This window comes from Myodes glareolus, chromosome 3, assembly GCF_982192425.1.
Source record: "Myodes glareolus chromosome 3, mMyoGla1.1, whole genome shotgun sequence".
Taxonomy (NCBI): Eukaryota; Metazoa; Chordata; class Mammalia; order Rodentia; family Cricetidae; genus Myodes; species Myodes glareolus.
Genome location: NC_142028.1, coordinates 65,079,986 through 65,107,539, shown reverse-complemented (window position 1 = coordinate 65,107,539; position 27,554 = coordinate 65,079,986). Strand labels below are relative to the sequence as shown.

General features: G+C 46.4%; 2 protein-coding genes and 1 long non-coding RNA gene across 3 annotated transcripts; 2 read left to right on the top strand and 1 right to left on the bottom strand.

Moving 5' to 3' along the window:
* Positions 1-636: 636 nt before the first annotated feature.
* On the top strand, positions 637-25,366 carry Bsdc1 (BSD domain containing 1). The gene is made up of 11 exons (XM_087904577.1): positions 637-688; positions 899-959; positions 4,257-4,373; positions 6,189-6,356; positions 8,428-8,482; positions 10,758-10,873; positions 11,248-11,316; positions 11,476-11,554; positions 12,083-12,553; positions 22,296-22,399; positions 24,101-25,366. Exons 1-11 carry the CDS (start codon positions 678-680, stop codon positions 24,131-24,133), a joined length of 1,284 nt encoding a protein of 427 aa, XP_087760703.1. The 5' UTR covers positions 637-677; the 3' UTR covers positions 24,134-25,366.
* LOC148122676 (uncharacterized) lies at positions 966-3,293 on the top strand. Its single transcript, XR_015737489.1, has 2 exons — positions 966-1,149; positions 1,254-3,293. It is a non-coding gene; the product is annotated as an uncharacterized LOC148122676 (long non-coding RNA).
* Tssk3 (testis specific serine kinase 3) lies at positions 25,218-27,223 on the bottom strand. Its single transcript, XM_048434303.3, has 2 exons — positions 27,079-27,223; positions 25,218-26,532 (listed from the first exon to the last, which is right to left on the bottom strand). The coding sequence occupies exons 1-2, from the start codon at positions 27,221-27,223 to the stop codon at positions 25,871-25,873; spliced, it is 807 nt and encodes a 268-aa protein (XP_048290260.1). The 3' UTR covers positions 25,218-25,870.
* Positions 27,224-27,554: the final 331 nt, after the last annotated feature.

Below are 27,554 nucleotides of genomic sequence, written 5' to 3'. Positions count from 1 at the left end.
TACGGAATCCCCCTTCCACAATTCAGTAGACCTCAATTCCCCTCTATCAGTCGATCTCAGGATTCTTCCAGAACACTTTCAGCTCACATCTTAAGTTAGGCCACCGAAAGTTGTGACAACTGAATGCGTATCTGCCTCTCCAGATGATACTGGATAACCAGAGGATAACCTGAAGTAACCTCATAGTTTTCCCAACCCTCCAAACTCTGGCTCAGAGCCCCGCAGCCCGTGCTTGCTGAACTAGCCCGGAACAGAACACAGAGCAGCTGCTAGGCAGCGGGTTTCACAAAGGGGAGCGGTCCTAGCCCAGCGTTCGACGTTCGAGCCCAGCCCTCCCCTTTTCTCCCTACTTCCAATCCGCGATCTAGAAAGCCTGAGGAACTTGGCCCAGAGGGGCCACTGTAGTCAGGGGCTCCCGGGAGAGCTAGAAGTTGGTGGGTGGGACCCGAGGGCAAACTTGAATAGGATTGGATCGAGAGTTCAGAGGCGGAGCTAAAGATCAAATTTGAGACTCGGATTAGACAGAGGCGGGGCACATTGAAGGAGGGGGCGGGGATTGGGCGGAGGGCTGGGCTTTGGACGAGGATTGGGGCGCGCGCTTGGGGGCGGAGCCTGAAGGGGCGGTGCCGTGTCGGAAGTCAAAGGTCGGTAAATAGTGGTGATGTCATGCAGGCAAGATGGCGGAAGGGTGAGCCTGTCGTTCCTCCCTTTGACGTCGGGGGCCTAGATTCTCCCAGGGTTGGGACGGTGGGCCAGGATCCCTGTAGGGGACAGGCCGCCCGCGCGGTTGCGGACCGAGCTGAAAGGGCAGAGCGGAGGCGTGGTGCGAGGGGGTAGGTAAACGGCCCGCAGGCCTCACCACACTGCGGGGCCTCCAGATGTGTCTTGTCTTCCACAGGGAGGACGTGGGGTGGTGGCGGAGCTGGCTGCAGCAGAGTTACCAGGCAGTCAAAGAAAAGGTAAGCCGGGCCGGCACCCTCCTCTGTCTCCTTGCAACCGGATCCAGTTAGCCCTGCCTGGGTTTTTCAAGCGTCTGGGAGGCCAGTTGGAAGAAAAGGATGAGACGCCACCACTAGCAACACCTTACCCCTACAGCAATTTAAATATTAGAGTATATGACAATTGCTACTCTCAAGACAGCCCGGGAAGGTACAGACCTTAGCCCGAACTTGGGCCTCACAAAGCTCAGTCCTGTGGCGGGCGGGCAGCCGAACATAATAGCCGCTTAGTTGCTTTTGTAAATACGGTGATAGGAAGGTACCTGACATCTTGTCCAGACTGGGGAGTCGTGAGCATGCCCGGGAAGGTGTAACAGAGAAGGTGAAGAGCCGGAACCAGGTAGAGATGAGGATCGCAGACACACTGGTGCCTGGTGAGCCCTGTCTGAGTGAGAGGTTTGGGATGGTCAGAGAGTGGGGACTCGGGGAAATGACTGGCGAAGTAATCCCTGTGAAGGGAGTGATGCTTGTCCCTGGATAGGCCGTGTCAGTGGCTACTCCTGTTTTGTCCCATGTTACTTTATTTAAAACCAGCCCAACTAAGTTGTGAAAAAACTAATTACTATTTACCCCAAGCAAATGAACTGAGTCCTGCTTTAGGGCAGACTCCAGGAGGCTTCTGATCCCCAAGCAGCCCAGTACTTTAGGAGCGATTTCTGTTTTTTTTGTTTTTTACCTTCCCTGACCTGGGTACTGCTGGATAGTCGCTCAAGCTACCACCCAGCACAGCTGAGCATTTCCTGAGCTGTTTGTTGTGTTGAAGAGGGGGGACTTTTCACTAAAATTTATCATGAGATCTCAAAATAGCGTGCTCCAGCAAGGAAAGTGTGGCAATTCATTCAGCGGGCGGTACAGGATGTCTTCCTGTGTGTTTTGAGGCTCCTCTCAGAGAAGACTGAATTTAGTTACTTACCTTTATGGGAACTTGGGCAACTCATCTTTTTGTTTGTTTGTTTTGAGGTGGTCTGATTGGTTATGTAGCCCGTGGCCACTTTGGAATGCATGTGTAGACCAGACTGGCCTCAAACTCAGAGATCCACCTGCCACTGGAGCATTGGAATTAAAGGCACAAACCACCATATTTGACTTTGGCCAGTCTTTTAGCCTTTCTACGCTGGTTAATAATACCTGTCTAATGGGTAAAGTGAAGTAATAATACCTGTCTAATGGGTTGTCATGAGGATTAAATGATATAGAGAGCCCTAAGGAGCATATGTAGCACTTAAGAACATGCAAGCATTCATTGTTTTTATTGAGGACTGTAAGTAAAGCTTAGACAGCATCACCATTTTTTTCCTTCTACCTTTTTCTTGCTCTTTTGCTGCTTTCCTTGCTCTTGCTTCTCATCCTGGCTCCCTTTGGATCAGTCACTTCTCTGCTCCCTTAACCTTCATTGTCCAGAGCCTACAACTCTGAGATGGTCCAATAATATGCCTTCTGCTCCCATCCTGAACTTCTTGTCCGTCTATATTGTTCATCCAAGTGCACACTGAGACACAGTGTTAGAGAAGACACCACGGTTATGTCTCTCCCCACTCTTAACAGTGTCTGGGTGCTCTAGAAAGGCACGGTTGCATCGGCCCCGCTCTAACAGGGTCTAGGGCACTCCCCAGTAAACCTTTCATTCTCATACTTTTCTCCTCCCCTTGTCTTCACAGACTTTAGAAAATAGGAGGTCAACGATTCACCCCCTCCCAACCCCTGAAGCCACCACACACACTTATCAGTAGTCACGCACGTTTCTCACTTGCCAGCTTATCTTTCTGGAACTTTCTACAGCACTTGACACTACTATGTGCCCTTCCCCACCCTGTTTTGAAACTTAACTCTGTTGAGCTCATGTTTCTCTGCCTGCTGATTAAAGATGGGGCTCTGAGGCTCTTTGTCCTTAGCTCGCAGCTATGGGTAGTCTGCAGACTCTTACTGTGGGTTCCCTCCCCATGGGAATTAGTCTTCTTTCTTTTCCTAGAGTCTTTGGTACTTAAGGATAGCTCTTACTGGACAACTACCCAGATATCCTATGGCCACCTTGACTCTGAATGCCTAAAACTACGCCAGTCACTAATGTAACATATTAAAAATGAAAACGTGCACAGCTTTAATGCCAGCACTCGGGAGTCAGAGGCAGGCACATCTCTATGAATGAGTTTGAGGTCAGCCTGACGTGCAGAGCTAGTTCCAGGATGGTCTCAGCATGTCCTTCCTGCTTCAGTCCTTCAATGGCTCCCCACTGTCTGCTCACACTTATGTCAGGGCAATGAAAAGTAGGCAGCCCCATCACAGGAAAAACAAAAACAGGACACTCAAAACATGCTTTGGCTGGGCATGAAGGTGCAGATCTGTAATCTGGGCATGATATGCAGTCTTGGGAGGGAGGTGGAGGTAGAAAGATCAGCCAACATAGTGAAACCTTCTCAAAGCAAAATTTCTGGTGATTGATCCATGTAAAATGAGGGGACTTGCAAAGTGGGGTGAGCACAGGTGGTTCAGGAGGTCATCTTGAAGTTGGTGAACGTGATATAAGCAACACAGACATAGAAGGCAGCTGAGGACCAGCTGGCTCAAGCTAGCTCTGAAACAGGTTGGTTGGACAGGAGCAAATACCATTCAGTCCAAAGAAACTTAATGGATAGACAGAACCTGGAGCAGTGGGACCAAGACTGAGGGAGAATCCATCCTTCCTTGGAATTAAAAAACAAAACAAAACAAAACACATCCATCCTTATTGCCTGCATGGGTGGTGCCTGTAATCCTAGCACTTGGAAGACAGAGGCAGGTGGATTTCTATCAAGTCAGCCTGGTCTATATAGAGAGTTCCAGGTCAGCCAGGGATAAAGTCAGACACTGTCTCAAAAATATTTTTAATTAAAAAATAATAAGTCACATACCTTTTATTATAATGGAAATTTCAATCAGATAGGACTTACATCAAAGCAAGTTTTCAGTCTGTTTGGAGAATAGGTGTGTGTTCTTCTACTTGCCACTCTGCTTTCAAGGTCATTGATAGGAGAGCAACAGTGACTAAATGAGGCTCACTCCTGGGACATAGTTTCTGAGTGCCTGGGCTGAAACTCAGTCCTTACACTAAAGAGCAGGCGTTTCCCTCTCCGCCGCTGCCAGCTAATCCAGGTCAGGGAATTGGGACAAGTAAGCATTATTCCCAAACCCTGGCTCCTCTGTCACCTGACATTTCACATGCTGAAGCAGACATGTGGAGTGATGGCGCCTGCCAGCTCTGTCCTTCTCTGTCTTTCATAGTCCACTGAAGCTTTGGAGTTCATGAAGCGGGACCTGACAGAATTTACCCAGGTCGTACAACATGACACAGCCTGCACCATAGCAGCCACAGCCAGTGTGGTCAAGGAGAAGCTGGCCGTGAGTACTACCCACCGTGATGGCCACCTTCACAGCGTGGCCTGCTCTGGGATCCTGGTGGGGACCCCCAGTTTATTTCCTTCATAAACAAAAAACTTAGGACCAACTAAATATAATTTTTAAAATAATTTTATTTGTGTTTGTGTGTATGTTTATGTGTTTGTGTGCACACGTGTGCCGGGTTAGAAAACTACTGTGGGAGTTGATTCTCTCCTGATTTCAGGCCATCAGCCTTGGCAACATGTGCATTTATCCACTGAACCTTCTTGTCAGCCCTGAATACTATATTTTTTAACATATTTGTTTTTACCCCTTTGGTCGGTCTGTCTTTCTTCCTTTTTTTCTTCTTTTTTGTTTTTTGTTTGTTTGTTGCATCTCAGAGAGCCTAGACTAGCTCAAACTCAGTTATGTACCAGAGGATGGCATTAAACCTCTGAGTCTTCCATCTTTATCCCCAAATGCATGAACCAACATACCTGGATCTTAACTGATTTTTTTTTAATTAAAGATTTCCACCTCTTCCCCGCCTTAACTGATTTTTTAATTATCTATTTATATATTTAATATATCTATTAAATGTGTGTGTGTGTGTTACCTGCATGCATATCTGTGTACCACAAACATGCATTGCCTATGGAGGACAGACTCATCCCCTGGAACTGCAGTTACAGATGATTGCGAGTCACCATGTGGATGCTGGGAATGGAACTTGTGTACTTAAATGGTTGCAAGCATCGTTCTACAGTATCCAGTTTAACAATAGTTAAATTAACTGCAGTTATCTTCATGGCAGGGATTTTGGGTATGTCTAGGCTAGGCTTTTCTTTACTTCTTTACACACCCATTTGTTTATCTGCATTTTCTACAATGCATTATTTTGCTGAAGGAAAACATTTGTTAAAACAATGCAGGCGTGGAAAAACTATTAACTTATTTGTTTGGCAAACAGTTCCTTCAAACTGGGAGCAAAAGTATCCCTGTCTCCCCACCACTCATCCCAGACCCTCTGCACTCTTTCCTGCTAATGACGTGGACCTTCTTTGACTCTGTGTGTGTGTGTGTGTGTGTGTGTGTGTGTGTGTGTGTGTGTGTAAATAAACATGCTCTCATGTGGGCTTGAAAATATGTGTGGTTCAGGCTGGGCAGTGGCAGTGCACACTCTTTAACCCTAGCACTCAGGAGGCAGAGGCAGGTGGATCTCAGTGAGTCCAATCTGATCTACAAAGCAAGTTCTGGGACAGCCAGGACTAAGAAACCCTGTCTCAAAAAAAAACAAAAGTGGGGATACATGTGGTTCACGTGCTTGTTTGGTTCACGTGCATCTGGAAGCCAAAGGACAACCTCAGGTGTTGTGAACCCTGCCACCTTATTTGTTTGAGACAGTCAGTGTCTCTCACTGGGCCTGAAACTTCTCAGCTAGGTTAGATGATGCCCTCTGGCCAGCACACACCAGGGATCTCCCAGTCTTTGCCTCCTTAATTCTGTCACCACACCTGGCCTGCTACCTGCATGTGAGGACTGGACTCAAGTCGTCATGCTTGCATAGTAAACACTTCTAACTGAACCATCTCTCTACCCCTCCTGCCAATCTTTGACCAGCCAAGTTGACAAGTTGAGCTCTCTTCAGGCCTACCTTGGCCCTGTTCAACATCCCCAGCTGGGACTAGAGGGCTCTACCTACCTCCTCCTCCAGTCTGAGATAGGGAGAAGAATTTTAAACATATCTCATATCCTCACACATAGTGCTCCTCTCCTGATCCCAGATTGCATTCCACTCCTAGGACACTATTTTCCTTTCTTTGGTTTTCTCTGCAGACGGAAGGCTCCTCAGGGGCAACAGAAAAAATGAAGAAGGGGTTATCTGACTTCTTAGGGGTGATCTCAGACACCTTTGCCCCCTCACCAGACAAAACCATTGACTGCGATGTCATCACCCTGATGGGCACACCCTCTGGCACAGCTGAGCCATACGACGGCACCAAGGTATTCACTTACAGCCTTTGCTAAAGATACAAAAGGAATATATGTTCAGTCTAAAAATATAGACAGGGAGACTGGAGAGATGGCTCAGTCAGTGGTTAAGAGCACTGGCTGTTCTTCCAGAGGCCCTGAGTTCAATTCCCAACAATCACATAATGGCTTACAACCATCTATAATGAGATGTGGTACCCTTTTCTGGCCTGGAGGCAAACATGGAGGCAGAACATTGTGTACGTAATAAATAGATAAGTCTTTAAAAATATAGACAAATTTGGCTAGGTGGTGGTAGTGTACGCCTTTAATCCCAGCCCTTGGGAGTCAGAGACAGGTGGATCTCAGTGAGTTTGAGGCCAACCTGGTCTATAGAGTGACTTCCAGTCAGGGCTGTTACACAGAGAAATCTTGTCCAAATAAATAAATGAATAAATAAATAAATGATAATTACTTGGGTTTTTTATTTGTTTGTTTGGTAGGTTTTTTTGTTTGCTTGTTCTATTTTGTCTTTTTGGGTTTTCCTAACCATGTTTCAGTGTCTTTAAATCCTTGCAAATGAGTACTGGAAAGATGGCTCAGCTATTAAGAGCACTGATTGCTCTTCTAGAGGACTGGGGTTCAGTTCCCAGCACCCATATGGCAGCTCACAACTGTCTGTAACTCTAGTTCTAGGGGACTGGACATCCATGGCAAAGTAACAACACACATAAAATAAAAATAATTTTAAAAAATCCTTGCAAATGAATATAGATAACATTATTCAGTCACTTTCTATTGTTACACATTTGGGTTCTTTTCAGCTTTCAGCCATAGTAAAGACCCTAAAAAGAACATCTTTGGGGTCTTTGTTTTATATTTCATTCTTTTAGACTAATTTTCACTGGAAATAAATCTAGCAGTCGGAACCCATGAGTAACAACTAGAGCAGTGTGTTAGTGCTTCTGTTTCCTGGACCATCTCTCTCGAATTCACAGGGTCATAGCATGGCACATGTTGCGTCTTGTCACATTGGATTGCCATTCCAAACTTGCATTGCTGGGACTGTTTACTAACATGTGCCAGAATTTTGAGATTTTCAATGATAAGAGTCTAAGTTATCACAGTGATTCATCACTAAAACGTACGGCTGAAGTTCCTATGCAGACAGCCCATGCTCTGTCTGGTCTGAGGAAGAAGGGCCTTTCTGTTTATAAGCTGAGTTGGCTTCCTGTGGCCCCAGTGGAGCATCACTTTACAGTGCATTTGGTAGAAATTTATTTTTTCTTTTCTATTTTCCTGGATCTAACTTCTTTCCCTGCTATGTTGGCTTTAAACATGCTAAGCAAGGGTTCTACCATGGAATCACATCCCAGTGCAAGATATTATTAATGGAATTGTTATCATCGTCATCATTATTTGGTTTATTAAGACAGGGTTTCTCTGTGTAGTCCTGGCTGTCCTGGGATTCAGTCTATAGAGCAGACTAGCCTCGAACTCAAGAAATCCACCTGCCTCTGTCTTTACTGGGATTAAAAGTATACATCACTATGCCTGGTTATTGTTGATAGATTTGTTTGTTTGTTTTTGATTTTAGGTTTTTCAAAACAAGGTTTCTCTGTGTAGTTCTGCCTGTCCTAAAACTTGCTCTGTAGACCAGGCTGACCTCAAACTTACAGAGATCTGCCTGCCTCTGCCTCCTGAGTGCTGGGATTAAAGGTGTGCACCACCACCACCCAGCCTTATTGGATTTTAATTCGGGGACACTTAAATTATCTCACAGTTTGCCCTTAAGTTTGGATTTTATTAACATAATTACATTTGACTTTTTAAATTTCTTATATTCCAGAAGTTATACTATAATTTTATAATCTGTTTACCATATTTTCTCAGTTCTCAGGGTAGGAATATTGGATAAGAGTATTTTTCTGAGGGTTTTAGTTTTGGGGGCTAGCTGAGTACCACTATATCATTAATAACCTGTGGGTTTGGCAACCAACAAGGGGGAAGCTGGGTTGTAGCTGATTTAATATTATGCACAGAGGGGATTTTCTCTGCATCCACCTCCCCAGAACTTCTCTTCTCTCTTCTCTCTTGCTTACAGGCTCGCCTCTACAGTCTGCAGTCAGACCCAGCAACATACTGCAATGAACCCGATGGTGAGGGGTGGCAGTGGGGGTGAGCTTATGGGGCAGGAAGAGGGAGAAGATGTAGACTGTCTCTATCCTAGATGCCACAGGTCAAGTAGCTCTACATCCTGGGAACAGAGTAGGGCTGATATTACCTTATACTCTGTGCAGGTTGTTGATCCCTTTCTTCCCTGAATCTCAGGCATTTTAACCGTAACTCCGTCTCTTGAAGAGACTTTGCTCTTACAGTCTCTTACAGTCCCTTATCCTCTCTATTCAGTTGTCTGCCGGATAGGATTACCACATCTTTGGTATCCTGTCCACTATGCCCCATGCTAGGAACTAGAGACCAGAAATGAGTTAAGCCTTCAAGCTGGCCATTCCTTCAGAACCAGGCTGCAAAGAGAGAGAAATAGGAGTCCAGGAATCAAGCAGAGGTAGTAAAGGGTAGATTGACTCTGTCTGCAGAAAGGCGGGCAGTGGGTGTCCAGAGGAATGCACTTAGCTAGCTTAGCCTGTGGAGCCTGGGAGTAATCTTTAGTAGTGGAAGCTTATTCAGGCAAGGGCAAGAGTATGTTTAAAAATCCAGAAAGAATAGGGAGCCCATTTGGTGGCACTAAATTAAAGTTCATGAGGAAGTGAAGGCAGCCAGCAAACTGCTTGGGAGAGGGCTTTTGTGTATCAGAATAAGCAGCTAGTGCTTGGTCATGAAAGACCCGTGATAGTGGTTCTAAACTTTCCTTTGGACACAGAGGCCTATAAAAATCTCCTGACAGTAGGTACAATAGCATACTCCTAAAATGCCAGCTACTTGGAAGCTGAAGCAGAAGAATTGAAAGATTGAGGCTAGGCTGATCTATAATAATGAGTTCAGAGCCAACTTGAGCAATTTAGCAAAACCTGTACCAAAGTAAAAATAAAAAGGATTTGGGATATATTTGTCTAGCATACGCAAGGCCCTAGGTTCAATCTCCAATACCAGAAAAGTTTAAAAAAGAAACCAAAACAAAAACCTGATCACAATGATGTGCCCTTTCTCTATAAAAATTTATGTGTAAGACCAGGCATATTGGTGCGTTCTTTGTTAATCCCATGATTTGGGTGGCAGAGGCAGGCATGTCTCCTGAGTTTGAGGGCATTATGGTCTACATAGCAAGTTCCAGGCCAACCAGGGCCGTGTAGTGATACATTGACTCAAAAAAAAATACATATATATGCATACATATAATATATATGTGTGTATACAGTGTTGGAATTCTTTGATTTTTGAAGATTTTCTGTGGACCCTCGCTTTAAAAGCTCACATTATAGAGGACTACTGAAGAGTTTTGAGGCCCCAAGTGATCATCTTTTGCATTTTGTAAAGTAGCCCATGAGGCTGTGTTGTCAAGGAAGAGACAAAGATGGGAGCGTGACATAGGGATGCCTAGGGGTCCCCATGTCAGAGGTAAGGCCAGAGCCTGGGGAGAGGCAGACTGGAGAGAAAAGTATGCACCAGGAGAGTCTAAAGAAGTAGAATGAGAGCACGTAGGCCAGGATGGAGCTGGGATATCTTCTGGGTTTCCAGCAGTAGCCGAGTAGGGACAGACATGAGTGCATGTCATGACGGCAGTTAGACTGGGAGCCCTGGATGGGCTCAGGGTTGCAAAGAAATAGGAATTGTCAGAAGAGGCCAGAATGATTTAGGGAAGACTCATAAGAAAAAACAAGTGGGGGGGCTGGAGAGATGGCTCAGCTCTTAAGAGCACTGGTTGCTCTTCCAGAGGTCTTGAGTTCTATTCCCAGCAACTGTATGGTGGCTCACAACCATCTGTAATGAGATCTTGTGCCCTCTTCTAGCATGTAGTCAGACATACAGGCATAACATTGTATGCATAATAAATAATTTTTTTTTAAAAAAAAAGCAAAATGAGAAAAAGGAGGAGCTCAGGACGACTTAGACTGTTCAGAGGAGGAGGAAAGGAACAGAGGTGAGGGGTGGGGGCAGAGGCTCCTGTCTACATGGCATAGGGAGGACAGAGACACAGCCATTGTCTCTGACGGTATGGGTCCACATTGAAAAATGCTGTTTCAACAGCACATACAGAGGATGAAGTGGCAGCAGAGATGGGAGACCTTGGTCCTTTCTGGAGATCTTGGAAGAACCCACCCAACCCTTCCTGACTCTTCCCCTTGGATAAAATGGCTTTGAAAATAACCCTTAAGCTTCCTTTACTCTTCAAGTCCAGGCTTAAGTGTTTTCTCTGGTCCTGGTGTTCTTTCCCTAGACACAGGAAACTGACTGTCAGCGTTTGTCCCTCTGCAGGGCCCCCAGAATTGTTTGACGCCTGGCTTTCCCACTTCTGCTTGGAGGAGAAGAAGGGGGAGATCTCTGAACTCCTTGTAGGCAGCCCTTCCATCCGAGCCCTCTACACCAAAATGGTGAGGGCCCAGCCGGCAGGACCTCAGCTGACTCTGAGCCTGAGGTGTTGGAAAGTGGTAGGGATGTATGTAGTGGGAGACCCTGTAGAGCCAGATGGGCCATGGGCTGAGCCAGGAAGAGGCTGATTTGCCAGGCTTCTGGCAGTCAGATGGTGAGAAGTGGAAAGATCAGCAAAGTCTTATGGCAGTTCTGGTCTCCTTTCCTGGCCGAACTGGGCCCAGAAGGTGGGTTTGGTTGGATTAAAGTGGAGTAGAGGGGCTTTGTCAGTTACTGTAAAGCCACTTTGTGTATCTGTGCTCTAGAGTGATTGGGAACAGGCTGCTAAGGACTTTCTACATCATTCCCCAATTCTCATCCCCATTTCCTCCCTCAGGTCCCAGCAGCTGTTTCCCATTCAGAATTCTGGCATCGGTATTTCTATAAAGTCCACCAACTTGAACAGGTATGCTGGTCTAACTTGGGAAGACCCCTGACTCAACCCTGGGGGAAGCAGACTTTTGTCAAGGCAAGAAAGAGTTGAAGACTAGTCCTTTCTGGGGGTTATGACAGGGCCTGAGAGGAGGGTGCCATAACCTCCTGGTCTTTACTCTCCCACCCTCAGGAGCAGGCCCGGAGGGATGCCCTGAAGCAGCGGGCGGACCAGAGCATCTCTGAGGAGCCTGGCTGGGAAGAAGAAGAAGGTGAGAGGCCTTTAAATGAGATGGCCCGCGGACCGGCTTGGCTGTGGTGTTCTAGAAGGCCTGAGACAAAGCAGGGATGAGTGCAGCGGCATGTGCTGAGCAGTCAGCTCTGACAGGGAGCTGCCACAGGGCTTGTGGGACCTAGAGTTTGGGTACAGAAATCATATGTGCCAGCTGGGACAGATTGCCGTGTCACACGTGAACCTGCCGTTGCATAATTATGAGAAGCACACTGAAAATCTAGATTCCCTCTCCCCGTGCCCCTTCTACATAAGACTACGGGATTATGGCTCAAGTGACAGGGGAAGGCAGATGTCTATGAGTTCAAGGCCAGCCTGGTCTACATCATGAGTTCTAGGTCAGCCAGGGCTATATAGTAAGTAAGACTCTATCTCAAAAAAGACAAGACTGTAGATCAGGATGTGTGAAATACTTACACTGTATGTTCAGCCTCCACTAAGAGCTTAGTGTGTGGGTAACCTTTAGCAGAAGTCAATTTCCCTTCTCTCGCTACCTTTCTCTCCGTAGAGGAGCTTGAAGACATTGCACCATCTCTAAAAGAGACAAAGATTCCAAAAGAGACCAAAACCTCCACAACCCCTGAAGCTGGACCTGGTCCCCAGAGCCCTTGTGAAGATACTCCAGTGGATCCCCCTGCAGAGGTGACTCCATCAGAGAGCAGTGAGAGCATCTCCCTCGTGACACAGATTGCCAACCCTGCTGCTGCACCAGAGGCACCAGTGCTGCCCAAAGACCTGTCCCAAAAGCTACTCGAGGCATCTTTGGAAGAACAGAGTCTAGCTGAGGACGAGGGTGAAACTGGACCTCCACCCCCAGTTCCCTCCAAGCCTCCAACCCCTGCAAGCCGAGCCAGTGGCCCAGAGCCCAGGCCTCCCGCCAGAGTAGAGACCCTGAGAGAGGAGGTGCCCACAGACTTACGCGTATTCGAGCTGAACTCAGATAGTGGGAAGTCTACGCCCTCCAACAATGGCAAGAAAGGTAGGTCTGGAGGCCTGAGTACAGGGGCTCTATGAGCCGGGCAAGCAGGAGCTGCCACCATGCATGTTGATGTATCTGTGTCTGTTGTCATGATCCTAGGAGCAGATACACTTCATTTGTGATAATGGGGAGATAGCTATATAGGGGGACATATATATTGTCATACTTTACTGGCTGACATTTACATGGTCTTTGAAGGATGTGTTTGGAAGTTGTTTGTATCTTTTTGTTTGATTTTGACTTTTATGTTTTATCTGCTTGTTTATCTGTGTGTACTATCTACATGCAGTGTGGGTTTTTTTGTTTGTTTGTTTTTGTTTTAATTTTGTCTCAGTGAGGGTGTTAGGTCCCCTGGAACTGGAGTTACAGACAGCTGTGAGTTGCCATGTGAGTGTTGGAGATTTAACCTGGGTCCTCTGGTAGTGCGGTCAGAGCTCTTAATTACCATGCGTATGTCTTAGTTAGGGTTTTTATTACCATGAAGAGACACTATGACCACGACAACTCTTATAAAGAGAGCATTTAATTGGGGTGACTTACTTACAGTTTCAGAGTTCAGTCCATTATCATCATGGTGGGAGCATGGCAGCATGCAGGCAGATGCGATGGCTACATCTTGACAGGAAGTCAACTGAGACACTGGGCAGTATCCTAACCATAGGAAACCTCAAAGCCCACCTCAACAGTGACATACTTCTCAACAAGGCTATACCTATTCAACAAAGCCACACTTCCTAATAGTGTCACTCCCTATGAGGTCATGGGGGCCAATAACATCTAAACCACCACACAGTGTCCAGGAGAAGGCATTGGATCCCCTGGGACTGAAATTACAGGCAGTTGTGAACTACCATGTAGGTGCTGAGAATAAACCCAGGTCCTCTAAGTAGCCAGTGCTCTTAATTTCTGAGCCCCTGGCTTTGACTTTTTGAGACAGGACCTCACTATATAACTCAGTCTGGCCTTAAACTATGTAGCCTAGGCTGGCCTTTAACTCTTGGGTCCTAAGCTTCCCAAGTGATGGAGCTACAGGAAAGAGTCATCACCATGCCCAACATGGTAGGGTTCTTTTTTGTTTGGTTGGTTGGGATTTTTTTTTTTTCCAAGACAGGGTTTCTCTGTGTAACTTTGGAGCCTTGCTCCATTGGTCAGTCTGGCCTCAAACTCACAGAGATCCGCCTGCCTCTGCCTCCCAAGTGCTGGGATTAAAGCTTTAGCGTGCACCACCACCACTCAGCTATGATAGGGTTCTTAAAATCAACAAAATCAAGTTTATGTGAGGCCCTGTGATAAATGCCTCATGGTTTTGAGCATTTCCCTTTCCTTGGGTCCATACTAATATCTTCATTTTACAGATGAAAAAAATGGTGTCTAGAAATGTTAAGTACCTTTTTCAAATTTTAATGACTGAGAAGTGGAGATCCTAGCTTCAGCCCCAGGTCTGTGTCTGCCTTTAGTCCATGGTCATGCCATTACCAAACTCTTGGCCCATTTCTACTCTTAAACAATTCAGCTCTGCCCCTGTTGCGAACCCCTGTGTGTGTGTCTTTTCCCTGGAAAAGTGTGGAGCCCTGGGAAAGTTAGCTTCTCCAAGCCTTGTTAGGAGCCATGGAGACAAACCTTGGGCCTAACTTCAGGGAAACTCGGGTGAGCCACCTCCACCATCAGGGCCTTAGCTGCGTCTGTGTAATGGAGTCTTAGTCTGGAGACCGCATCTCTGTGAAGGAGCAACCTTAAAGGCAGAGGCACAACTGTCAGCTTTCTGTGTCTCCCAAGATCCTGCTGCAGATTGTCGCCCCTTGACAGACGCTGCCGTAAAGCTTGCCCTCAGGTGAGGTCTGGCCTGCAGCACGATGACAGCCTCAGGAGATGGGACGTAGACTCACCAGAGCTTCACCCTGCTCCCTGACGGAGACGTCCACGTTTTCAGACCCTAACACAGTGCTCCTGCTAAACTTTGTTCAGTGAGGTCATCCATTCATCCACTGAGCTCCTGCCTGCTCTTTATGAGACATGGAGGGAGGCGGGGCAGAAGGGACAGTCTTTGTGATGGAACATGAGCCGGATGGGGCAGGTTTGATACTGGAGGCATTCAGAGAGAGGAGGACTCTGTGAACATCAGCAGTGAGTCATCAAGGAGACAGAGCTGGAGAGTTGGGGCAGGTGCTGGGGCATCGCAGTCCAGCTTGAGGGGACGTGACTAAAGCCCCCCTCCCATACTTCTCCTGGGTAAGGGAGACACAATAGTGGGAAAGTTGGTTCTCTTTTGTTCTGTTTTGTTTGGAAACTGAGTCTCATTGCATACTTCTAAGTGGCCTGGAACTTACTATGTAGACCAAGTTGTCCTGCCTCTTCCTCCCAAGTTCTAGGATTAAAAGTGTGTACCACCACCACCCAGCCTGAGCAGGTTCTTAAGTAGCAGTTGTTAACTTACCATCTTAAGTTGGACTCAGGTGCAGAGCAGAGGGTCTGGGGACAAGCCCCAGCTGCGCTCATGAGCCACATAACTTAGAAAAGTTACTGCTCTTCTCTAAGCGTCTGCTTTCTCTTCCACAAATGAAAATTGTTTCAGACCGCCCTCAATCAGGAGCAACTCTGGTAGAGCCCTGCTTTGGGGAAATGGTGGTAGCCATCATAGAGTCCTTTCTATTGCTGTGATAAACACCATGACCAAAAGCAACTTGGTGTGGGAGGGTTTATTTCATTTTCTGTGTCCAGGTACCAGTCCGTCACTGAGGGAAGTGATACTTGCTTCAGGGCAGGAACTTGAGGGAGAAACCTGGCAGCAGAAGCTGATGCAGAGGCCATGGAGAAGTGCTGCTTACTGACTTGTTCAGTCTGCTTTCTTACATACCCAAGACTACCTTCCCAGGCAGTTGCCACTCACAGCAAACTGAGCCCTCCCACACCAATCGTCAATCAAAAAAATGCCCACAGAATGGCCAGTCTAAGTGAGGCAGTTTCTCCATTGAGGTTCCCTCTTCCTAGATGACCCTAACCCTAGCTGTATCAAGTTGACCAAAAACATAAAAACAAAACCCTAACCAGCATAGTGCTGATGATTGGTAATATTCTCAGAGTATTCTGTCCCAAACTGTGCTCAGCGCTCTGTCTGCCTCTCACTAGAGTCTCACAAAGCCCTTGACAAAAGCCGGGCATTGGTGGCGCACACCTTTAATCCCAGCACTCGGGAGGCAGAGGCAGGTGGATCTCTGTGAGTTCTAGGACAGCCTAGTCTACAAGAGCTAGTTCCAGGACAGGCACCAAAGCTACAGAGAAACCCCATCTCAAAAAACAAAACAAAAAAAGCCCTTGACAATCTGTGCGGTTCCCTACCTCTCTACTGGTAAAAGTTTACAAAGCTGCAAAGGTGGCTTGGCAGTTAAGAGCACCTGGAGGGTCCAAGTTCAGTTCCCATCACCCTCATCAGGCCTCTCCAAACCACCTGCATTTTCAGTTCTGAGGGGTCTGATACCCTCTTCAGACCTATGGACACCTGCACTCATGTGTACAGATAACATGTAGGTAGAAATAAAAATAATTTTAAAAATTAAAGAGAAAAGCCTGTCAGCCCCCTGAAGTCTACAGGAAGATCACATTGAAGACTGTGAAATAATCTATAGGAAGGTGAACGAGCACACAGAGAACCTGATAGGAGTGGGGTGCCAGCTTTTGAGATTATGGTCGTGACTGTTGTGCCCGCACCCCCATTGTTTTCGGGTGGGGAGTTGAGACAGGATCTTACTATGTACCCCAGACCGCCCTCATATTCCCTTTATTTTTATTTTTATTTTATTTATTTATTTATGTGTGTGTGTGTGTGTGTGTGTGTGTGTGTGTGTGTGTGTGTGTGTTGGTTTTTGGTTTTTTTGAGACAGAGTTTCTCTGTGTAACATTTAGGCCATCCTGGAACTCACTTTGTAGACCAGTCTGGTCTTGAACTCACAGAGATCCTCCTGCCTCTGTCTCCCAAGTGCTAGGATTAAAGGCCTGTATCACTACTTCCCAGCTTCTCCCTTCTTGTTTTAAGATTTTAGTCTTTGTTTTTGCTTATGTGTATTCAGGTGCCGTGGTACACATACATACATACATAATGAATAAGCTGTTAAAAAATAAAATAACTATGGTTTGTGGGGACAGGAATGGCTCAGCAGTTAAGAACACTGCTCTTGACTGGGTGGCGGTGGTGCAAGCCTTCAATCGCAGCACTCAGGAGGCAGGAGGATGGATCTCTGTGAGTTCAAGACCAACCTGGTCTACAAGAGCTAGTTCCAGGACAGACTCCAAAGCTACAGAGAAACCTTGTTTTGGGGGGAAAGAAAAAAAAAAAAGAACACTGCTCTTGCAGAGAACCTGAGTTCACTTCCTAGCATCCACATCTCAGGAGGATTAAACTGCCTGTAAGTCCAGCTCCAGAGATCTGCTGTCCTCTGGTCTGTGAGTAACTGTGCGCACAAGCATAAACCTCCACACAGACACATACAAATACACATGATTAAAAATAAATCTGTAGGGCCAGACATAGTAACACATGCCTTTAACTCAGGAGGCAGAGGCAGGCAGATGTCTCAGAGTTCCAGGATAGCCAAGGCTACACAGAGAGACCCTGTCTTGAAAAAAAAAAATGTAATAGAATAACTCTTTGAAAAAAGTAGAATTATGATTCCTGATGCTCAAAGTTCCCCTCTGGCCTACACATGCGCTTGTGCACACATCCACTTGAAGAACTACAGTTCCATTCAGAATTGGGCTGCAAAGCAAGTGATCAGGAAAGTAATAATCGAAGCTGTACAGAGTTGTAATACTAATGCTCTTAATCGTCTGCTGTGCACACTTTCACACGCTTGACCTGGGGATATGATACCCCTAAAACACGTGTGAGGAGAAGCCACAAGATTTATTTATTTTATGTATATGTGTTCTATCTGCATGTACAACTTTATGCCAGACGAGGGCATCAGATCTTATTACAGATGGTTGTGAGCCACCATGTGGTTGCTGGGAATTGAACTCAGGACCTCTGGAAGTGCTCTTAACTGTTGAGCCATCTCTCCAGCCCTCTAGATAATATTTTTGAGACATGGTCTCGTCCACCTTAGCATGAAACTTGTCAGATAGCTGAGGAAAACCTTCAACTTTGACCGTCTGGTCCTTCTGCTTCTACCATGCTGGAATTATAGATGTGTGACACCATGACCAGTTTACACAGTGCTGGGGCCAACTGAGAGCCCCATGCACACTGGGCAAGCATTGAATTGACTGAGCTATAACCCCACTGTCTTAAGTCAGGCAGTGGTGCAGTGGTGGTGCACAACTTTAATCCCAGCATTTGGGAGGCACAGACAAGCATCTGTGAATTTGTGGCAAGCCTGTCTATAGAGTGAGTTCTGGTACAGACAGACAGGGCTAATCAGAGAAACCCTGTCTCAAAAAAAAAAAAAGAAAAGAAAAGAAAAGAAGAAGAAAAGAAGAAGAGGAGGAGGAGGAGAAAAGGGGGTCTTTTTAAAGATTTATTTATATTTTGTGTGTACAAGTGTTTGTAAGTATGTCTGTGCACCACACGTGTGCCTAGTGCCTGCAGAGGCCAGAATTGTGCCTTGAATCCCCTGAAACTGAATCTATAGATAGCTATGAGCTATTATGTGAATGCTGGGATCTGAACCCAGATCCTCTGCAAGAGCAGCAAGTGCTCTTAGCTACTGGGCCCCTGGTTTTGGGTTTATTTTTGTTTTTTTGTTTTTGTTTTATTTTTAATTTGTGTGTGTATGTGTGCGTGTCTCTGTCCATGAATGCAGGTAGCTGCAGAGGCCAGAAGAGACTGTCAGATCCCCTAGAGCTGAAGTCTAAGCTGACTGTTTTAGTCCATGACACGAGTGCTGGGAAACTGAGTCCTCAACTAGAGCAGTAGACATTCTTAATTGCTGAGCCATCTCTGCAGCCTGAGCCTTCGTGAACTCTTGATCCTCATGCCTCTACCTCACAAGTGTGTGTCCCCACACGTACATGAGTGTACTTTGTTTTTGCGTTGTTTTCTTCAAGACAGGGTTTCTCTGTGAAACAGTCCTGGCTGTCCTGGGACTCACTCTGTAGACCAGGCTGGCCTTGAAAGAGATCTGCCTGCCTCTACCTACCAAGTCCTAGGATTAAAGGTGTGCGTACTGCCGCCTGGTGTGTACTTTATTCTTATTCATAGTGGTTTTTATTCTTAGACACATAGCTGGCCTGTTTCCAAAACCTGAGCTCTGGGCATGGGGGTTGTATTTGATGACCAGTACCACCAAAATGGAGGGGCAAACAACAGTGGACAGTTGGGTACTGACTCCTCTTCCCTCTTAACACGCACACCATATCCTAGGCTGACACGAGGCTGGGTCTGTGTGCAACAGAGCTGCTCCAAGTGGCACTTGCCTCTTCAGATTCTCTGCAGAGCAGGGAGAGGGAAGTTGGGATGAGTGTGTGGCCTATAGCTCTGGGTTAAAGGCCCTGCTTCACCATTACCTGTGGAACCTGTTTTTAATCTCCATTTATCTGAGGAAGTAGAAAAGCTAAAAAAAATTACACTGTGGGTGATAGTGCCTTCAAGTTAGTAATTACCTGAAAAAGCACACCAAAACAGAACAGACTCAGTCGTGAAGGTTTTGGTGGTGTTTGATTGATTGGTTGGTTGGTTTTTCAGGACAGGGTTTCTCATACCTTTGAAGCCCCTCCTGGAACTCCCTCTTTAGACCAGGCTGGCCTTGAACTCATAGAGATCCGCCTGCCTCTGCCTCCCTAGTGCTGGGATTAAAAGTGTGGGTCACCACCACCCAGCTCATCATGAAGTCTTAATGTTCTTAAACAGATCTTGTTACATGCTCTTGTGTGACCAGACAGGAAAGTAATTCACGTCTATGCCATGTGTCAGTCAGGACTGTTGATACCCGTCCTAGAAGGTAGAAGTGGAACTCCCAAGTGTCAGTTGATGTGTTTCCATTTCTAGAATGCTCTACCCTAGCATTTAAGCCTGAAGAGAGTTTTGGGTTCGAGAGATCAGGGAGGCTGTCATGGCCACAGCCATGCAAGGAATTGGCCAGGAATCTGTCTTTTGACCCACAGGAAGCCACACTAACTGATAAACACATGTGTGTCCCGAGGGCACAGCACACGGAGTCTTTGGATACAGGATCAGAACTTGGCTGTAGGTCTGCTCTGACTTGCAGTGGGACCACATGTAAAATTACTTAACTCTGAGATAAGACCTTTGAAAGAAATATGACCCTACTTCTCCATTTGTTAATTATCTACTACATTCAGTGTAATTGGCACTTGACACTCATACCCCTAATTCGAATGCCGTTGTTTCTCAAACAGCAAGCTTATTTCTTTGTAGAATTAACCAGGATATCTAACACAGAATCCTGGGCTACACCTGCCTGCTGAGTCAAAATGCAGGACAGGGAGAGATCTGTGTTCTCTAGTAAGCTTCTCCGGTGGCCTCGCAAAGAGGGTGATTTGCCCATGTTACACTTTTGCTATTTATTTTTAAGACTGGATCTCATGTGTCCTAGGCTAGCTTTGAACTCACTAAGTTGAGGATGAACAAGAACTGCTGATCCTCCTGTATCTCCCAAGTGCTGAGATGACAGGGTGTGCCCGTACTCCTGCTGCTGTTTGTCTTCGGTGCTGGGGACTGGACCTAGGGATTTGTCCATGCTAAGTGCTTTACCAACTGAGCTACTTTCCAGACCTTTTCCCAGCATAATGAGAATGATTTGCAGCTCAGAATAATTTGCCCAGTACTACACAGTAGGATAATGATCAGTCCAGGTCTGACATGCTCCACAGACCTTGATTACACTGCATGATGGGGACAAGGAGCCCACAAAAAGCTCTCCATGCAGAATATGCATCAGGACAGCTATTTTTGTAGGTCATTTCTTTTTTTTTTAAATATTTATTTATTTGTTATGTATACAATATTCTGTCTGTGTGTATGTCTGCAGGCCAGAAGAGGGCACCAGACCCCATTACGGATGGTTGTGAGCCACCATGTGGTTGCTGGGAATTGAACTCAGGACCTCTGGAAGAGCAGTCAGTGCTCTTAACCTCTGAGCCATCTCTCCAGCCCCTTGTAGGTCATTTCTTACTGACATATATGGTTTCAGTATTACTTAGAAGAAATATTGTCCAAGTATGTTTAAAGCAGTCATTGCACTGTATCAGATTTGCATGAAGCACCAAGTGGTAAACTTTGTCTGAGCAGGGACAGGTCTTAAATACTCTTGAGCCATAGGCCCTCTGCTGAAACTCTTGAGCGCTGCCTTTTTTTATTTTTTGTTTTTTGAGACAGGATTTCTCTGTGTAACAGCCCTGGCTATCATGGAACTAGTTCTGTTGACTAGGCAGGCCTTGAACTCAGAGATTCTTTGCCTCTGCCTCCCAAATGCTGGGATTAAAGGATTGCACCACCACTGCCCTGCCCCAAAAGAAATTTTCTTAAGACTTTTAAATTTTTTAATTTATTTTTGAGACAGGGTCTCTGTCTCAAAACACCAAAAAAAAGGATTTTGCCACTTAAAAGATTTTATGAGTGTTTGCCTGCATGTATGTCAGTGTTCCACATGCGTGTCTAGTGCCCTCAGGTCAGAAGAGGGTGTTGGATCCCTTGGAACTGGAGTTATAGAAGATTGTGAGCTACCATGTGGGTGCTGAGAATGGAATAACAAGTGCTTTTAACCACCAAGTCATCTCTCCAGCTGTGTGTGTGTGTGTGTGTGTGTGTGTGTGTACCTATGCGTGAACAAGCTTGGAGTGAAAACGTGTGAGTTGGTTCTCTCCTTGGGGATTGAACTCAAGTTGTTAGACTTGACAACAAGTATCCACTAAGCCACTCTGAAGGCCCTGTGTTCCATAGAAACAGTGGATTGAATTTGATATGGGTAATAGTTGTCCAGCTGCTGACTTAGATAAAAGGTCTATGAGTATTAAGTATCAACTTGATGTTCTAGACAACAGGAATTGTAGAAGGAAAAAAACACAAATATTCCTACCCTCTTGGAGCTCATGTTTAGATTTTTTATTATTGGATAATAAGCATAGTTAGCCTGAGTATATGTTAGAAAAAGTTTACATCCTTTATCCTTGGACAGTAAGTATAGTTACTTGAGTATGTTAGAAAATAAATGCAGTGGGGAAAAGAGAGTAGTGAAGGGGAAGGGTTGTGTTTTAAAATAAGGTGGTAGAGTTTGAACTCCTGATTCTCCTGCCTCTTATACAGTCCTGGGGACAGAACCTATGGTCTTGTGCATATAGGTAAATGCTGAGCTATATCACCAGCTCTAAGTGTAAGAGCGTGTGTGTTTCTAGGGATCTAACTAGACCTTGGTTGTGTTGTTATCTTACTACTGAGTTATATCCTTTACAAACTAAATTTTCTTCTACTTCCAGGATTTTCCTTAGAGTTCTACAAGTAAGATCATTGAGCCCAATGAAAGTGATTATAAAGATGTTGTATCATGCCATCCCCTTTGAAGGTTGCCACCAGACTGGATCGTGGTGGCACATGCCTGTAATCCCAGCACTCAGGAGGCAGAGACAGGTCTATAGAGCCTGGTCTATAGAACAAGTTTCAGGACAGCCAGAGCTGTTAACACAGAGAAAACTGTCTCAAGAAACAAAAAAAAAAAAAGATTGCCAGCACAGACACACAAGTGAGCGTGCCTAAGTAACCAGGCTGCTTATTACATGTGGCTTATGATTCCAGGCTCAAGCACGGACATCAGTGAGGACTGGGAAAAGGACTTTGACTTGGACATGACTGAAGAAGAAGTGCAGATGGCACTTTCCAAAGTGGATGCCTCCGGTGAGGTAAGTCGGTCTGGTCAGCCAGAGCAAGCTAGTGCAGTGACATCAGGGTAGAAGTCCTTTCCCAGAAGTTCTTGTTCCCTGGTATGACTCCCTACATCCAAGTGAACTAATGGCTGCAGGAAGGGATGCTGCTGCTCAGTCCTAGGCTGGAGGCATGAATGAGTTCTTGATCTTGGGTCTGTATCACAGCACCCAAGGAATAAGAAGAAAACAGATGCTAAGCAGGGCATGGTGACACATCCCAGTATAAACCCAGTGCCCAGAAAGACACGGAGATTGCTGCCTGGAGTATGTAGCAAATTCAGGCTGACCTGGGTCTGGATTAAAATAGAGAGATATAGATGTTAAAGCCTGCCCCTGGTCTTATGACTTATGGGACCTTAGCAGGTTCCTGGCCTTGGAGACAGAAGGCCTTTGATTGAGATCAAGTCATTTAACTTCTGTCCTCATCTAAAGTACAAGATGGAAAGTAGGTGGCTTAGAATTCTTAGCGAGGTAAACCAAGTAAACACTCTAAGTGTCATGTGATAGCATCCAGTAGACATTAGTGACAAACACCATAAAGCCCATTCCTGATATTAAGTTTAAATGGACCTTTGATTGTTTTCATTCTTTGCTGCCTTCCCAAATCAAGGGTTGGTCCAGTGTCAGCCGAAAATGATGGCACACACCTTTAATCCCACCAATCCCACCACTGAGGAGACAGAGGCAGACAGATCTGTGAGTTTGAATTCAAGGACAGCATGGTCTACGTATCGAGTTCTAGAACAATTAAACAAGAGATCTGTCTCAAAACAAAAGAAGTGGGCAGTTTAGAGAGAGACACACATAGGGTCTTAGTCTTTGTGTTTCCCTCTCCCCTCTTCTTCCTCTCTTTCCTTTTCCCCCATGGTGGGGGTTATGGATAACTCACTGTATCCCAGGTTGGCCATGAATTTGCAGCCATCCTCTTGCCTTAGCCTCCTGAGTTCTGGGATTGCAGGCGTGAACCACCAGGACCTGGTTTTTCATATTGAAAAGCTGGGGGATTGATGACCTTTTTGCAACTATGACCTCACTATTACAGTAATTCTATTTCTGCTACCCCATGTCCTCTTACGTCTTTTAGCTCTCTAGAACCTGATATGCTTGGCTGCGAATGTGACTCTGTGCTCAAGCACTCGCCAAAGCATTCAGGAAGTTCTCTGAAAGAATAAGCAAACATACAACAAAACCTACTAGGCAGTATACCTGAGCAGGCCACTCAATCCCTCTGCAGCAGGAGTCAGCTGGAAACAGGCCAAGAGCGACAAGGCAAGAGGACGAAGTTAGGGTGCAGAGCCCCTGGAGAAGACCTTGTGCAAAGAGAACATCCAACAGGAGGGGAAGGAAAGAGTCCATTGACCTGTGATAGATGGATCCAAGTCGAGACTGCCTAAAGCTTGCGTGACTCCTTTAAAGTTGACAAAAGAGATAAAAGTTTTAGCTATATTAGCATCTGCAGCACCCTGCAACCCTGGTGACACTCTCAGTTCTTGGCTTTTAGAAAACATGACCTTTGTCTGCTCAGCAGGAAGCAGGTTCTCCTTTAGGGGACTGCCTAACTTCTCAGGCAGGCCATCCCTTGCAGAGGCAGAGCTGGGTTTAGTTGTGGGAATGGGCCCTTTGCAGTGGTGGGCTTGAATAACTGTTCATACTCTCATTATCTCCTCACCTTTGCAGCTAGAAGATGTGGAGTGGGAGGACTGGGACTGAGGAGAGCCAGAGCAAGCAGCTCCCCACCCAAGACATATCCCACCTCCTTCTCTCGCTAATCTCAGCCAGCCTTGGAAGACATTGAGAATGTCCCCCCCAAAATGGCCTCTGCCATCCAGAACTTGGTGCAGATTCTGATGGCTCCCTGCTGGCCCTCTGCTCACACCTTGGAAGAACCTTTCCAAATACAAATCCAGAAGTCTGACTTGTGCCAACTTTCGGATGACTTAAAGGGAGGACCCGAACCCCACCGGAGAGCCTGCATTTCTCTACTGTTCTAGGGACTCCTGCTGGGAAACCTCCTGGGGTAGCTGTCTTCTGCACACACAGGAGCTGAAACACAGGTCTCTGAGAAGACCATAAGCTAGTGAGCTGCGCTTGGCCACACAGGGACAGTGAATAGCGTTTTGGTTCCTGTCCCAGTGAGTAAGAGGCAATCATCTCTGGGAAATTTGCCTCTCTCTGGAATCTCCCTCCCAAGTGTTCTCCACTCCTGCAAAGGTCCCGTGGGTTCAGAATCTAAGACCAAACCTTGAGTCTCCTTTAGCCCTCACCGGGATATCCTACATCTTCCCAGGGCCTTTTCCTGTCAGATGCACCCAAGTCCTTAGCCCAGCTGTGCCACTGCAGGAGTCTGCTCTTGTTCTTCTCCCCTCCCCATAGCTTAGGACAAAAGCCAGCTGTGAGCTCTGTGAAGTGCTGAGCAGAAGCAGGTACTCACAGCCATCTGCAGGCTGCTCCCCTCAGCCCTCTGTGAGGAAGGACCTCCTTCCTGAAGACTTTCAGCCTGGGGCTCGGTGAGGGCTGCACAGAGACCTGGTGCTTCACAGATAGAATTCTGGTGATTCTGTGTGCTGGTGCATCCCCTAGTGACTTAAAGGGATCTTGACGGGCACCGTGGGTAGTGGGCACCTCACTTCAAACCTTCAGAGAAGAGGGTAGGATGAAGAGAATGCTAAATCTTTTCTTTCTTTCTTTTTTTTTTCTTTTTGATGGGATGGGATTTTTCTCTTTGTAATTTTTAGTTTAATTAACCTTTTGGTTGTTTGTGCAATATTATATATTTTAAATTATGATGCATCTCCCCAGAGTATTTTGTAGCTGGGAAAAGAAAAAAAAAAAAAGAAAAATTCTAACAGCTGTTAGTTTTGTAATTAAAAAGGAACAAAAAACAAAGTTTGTCCTGAACCTTTTACAGATTTGTCTTAACAGCATTAAAGTGATTGAACAGAAGCCAGAAGTGTCTGGGGATGTTTCTGTCCCCACAGCTGTAGGTGTGACTTCCTGCCTGGAGCTGGGACTATAGGTGGGGTATAGCCTGAGTCCTGAGACCTCTGGGTTGAGAAAGGGATGAGCCCAACCCACAGAGGCAGGAGGTCTCGAGGACCTTTGCTTTTATTTGGAAAACAGGTTGTAATACCTGAGCAGCTCCAGTGGGGACATTTTCCTTCTCTCTTCTCCCTGCTGCCCAAGATGGTTTTAGGGTCTAGCTTAATGAAACTTAACTAAACACCTATAAACATTTTGAGAACCATTAATAAAAGGAAAATCTAAGTAAGACCCTTAGTTCTAAGATCTTTAGAGGGAAAGATGTCCCGGTAAGGGGTTTGTGGGACCTCCTTGGGAGACAGAAGTAAGCTAAGTTTAAGTGTCAGATATAGATCACCATTTTAGAAGCAGGTGTTTGGGTTTGCTTTCTCCCCCTACTTTATTGGGGAGGACTTGCCATTGCTTTTATCAAGTGCTTGCTAGCCATGGGTGCCAACTAACTTCTTCGATTGAAGGCCGGATTATCATATCTGGTTCCAGGAGCCGCTTGAGCAGGTCCTGGCATTCGGTTGAGATGCCCAGATGAGTGGGGAAGGATACCCCCTTCTGTTGCTGCCACAGCATCTTGGGGATATCTGTGTCATCAAAAGGTAGGCTTGCACAGAGCATTACATACAGGACCACACCCATGCTCCAGACATCACCTTTCTTGCTATCATGGGGTATGCCCTGCAGCACTTCGGGAGCGGCATAGGCTGTGCTGCCACAGAAGGTCTGGCTCAGCTCCCTGCGTGACTTGGGTAGGACCTTGGCAAAGCCAAAGTCGGTCAGCTTCAGGTTAAAGCCCTGCAACAAGGCGTTCTCACACTTAAGGTCCCGGTGGGCCACGCCACAGCCATGGCAGTAGCGAATAGCCTCAACCATCTGGCGGAAGAGGGCCTTGGCCCGGCTTTCGGGAAGCGGCCCTCCGTTCAGCACACAGTCAAAGACATCCCCTCCCTCAGCCAGTTCCATCACCAGGTAGATTTTTCCATCTGCTGACTCCAGCATCTCATACACCCGGATGATGTTTTTGTGGTCCAGGGTACGGACAATCTGGAGCTCCCGGGGCAGGAATCTCTGGATAAACTCTGAGGGGGAAAGTGGAGAGGCAAAATGGACTATCAGAAAAGAAGGGCCTAATTCCTCCCTCCTGTCTCCCTTTGGCTTCTGGACACCCACCGTGTCTGTGTGTCCCTCCTTGACTCCCTGAGTAGTCTCAGATGTTCTCGCAGCAAATATCCCCTTCCATTACTTCAGAGTTAGCTCACACTTGGAACCTGCTCCCTGCAGCCTGTGAGACCACAGATAAGGGGGGCTTGGGAACTTCAAACAAAGCTACTGAATCCCAGGGCTCTTTCCAGGAGCCCTGTTTTCCTGTCCCTTTTCCACCTCTCCTCACCAGTTCCTGTCATCTAGCCAGTACCTCCTGGGATAGGAGAAACTGAGGCCCCTTTGCCATGTATTTTGTGAATATGGATAGTGCAGCGGTCCCGGATCTTCACATCCGTCTGTTACAGACCTGAGGGCAGTAATCTGGCTTGTTTTGTCAGTCACCAAAAGGGAAGAACTATTTCTGACTGAGCAAAGCACCTACCCACATCGGCTAGCCCACCCTCCAAAGGGCCCCTGCTCACCTTCTGGCCCTCCCATCTTGTCTATAATTTTAATTGCCACTTTTCTTTGATGTTTTTTGGAAAATGCTTCTTTGACTTTTGAGTAGGTCCCTTCCCCAATGGTTTTGCCCAGCTGGTACCCATTGGAGAGAAGAAAGTCCTCCATGCTGTGTAGCGCCTCCTTTTGTCACCCTCTCAGCTCATGCTGCCTCCGCGAGGCAGCGCTACTCCACCATCGCCCTTTGCCTGCTTCTTTTCCCCCCAAGGACTTCATCCACAGCCGCCTCCAGGGCTAGAACATTCTCCGTCTGGACACAGCCACAGGTGGTGGGGAGGGAGAGGACCAGACATTTTTAAACTCCTGCCCAATTGTGATGTAAATGCTGTGTGACCCTCAGACAACATGGGCAGTGTCCCTATTTGCCCTCACCACCATCAGCAAACCCAGCCTGAGTTAAGTCATTCATGAGTTGAGTATGGCACCGAATGGTAACAGT

Coding starts and splice junctions, on each gene's coding strand:
- Bsdc1 (XM_087904577.1), top strand. Junction 11,317..11,475: donor AAGTCCACCAACTTGAACAG/GTATGCTGGTCT, acceptor TCCCACCCTCAG/GAGCAGGCCCGGAGGGATGC. Junction 12,554..22,295: donor CTCCAACAATGGCAAGAAAG/GTAGGTCTGGAG, acceptor TTATGATTCCAG/GCTCAAGCACGGACATCAGT.
- Tssk3 (XM_048434303.3), bottom strand. CDS start 27,223: ATGGAGGACTTTCTTCTCTCCAATGGGTACCAGCTGGGCAAAACCATT. Junction 26,533..27,078: donor CAAGATGGGAGGGCCAGAAG/GTGAGCAGGGGC, acceptor TTTCCCCCTCAG/AGTTTATCCAGAGATTCCTG.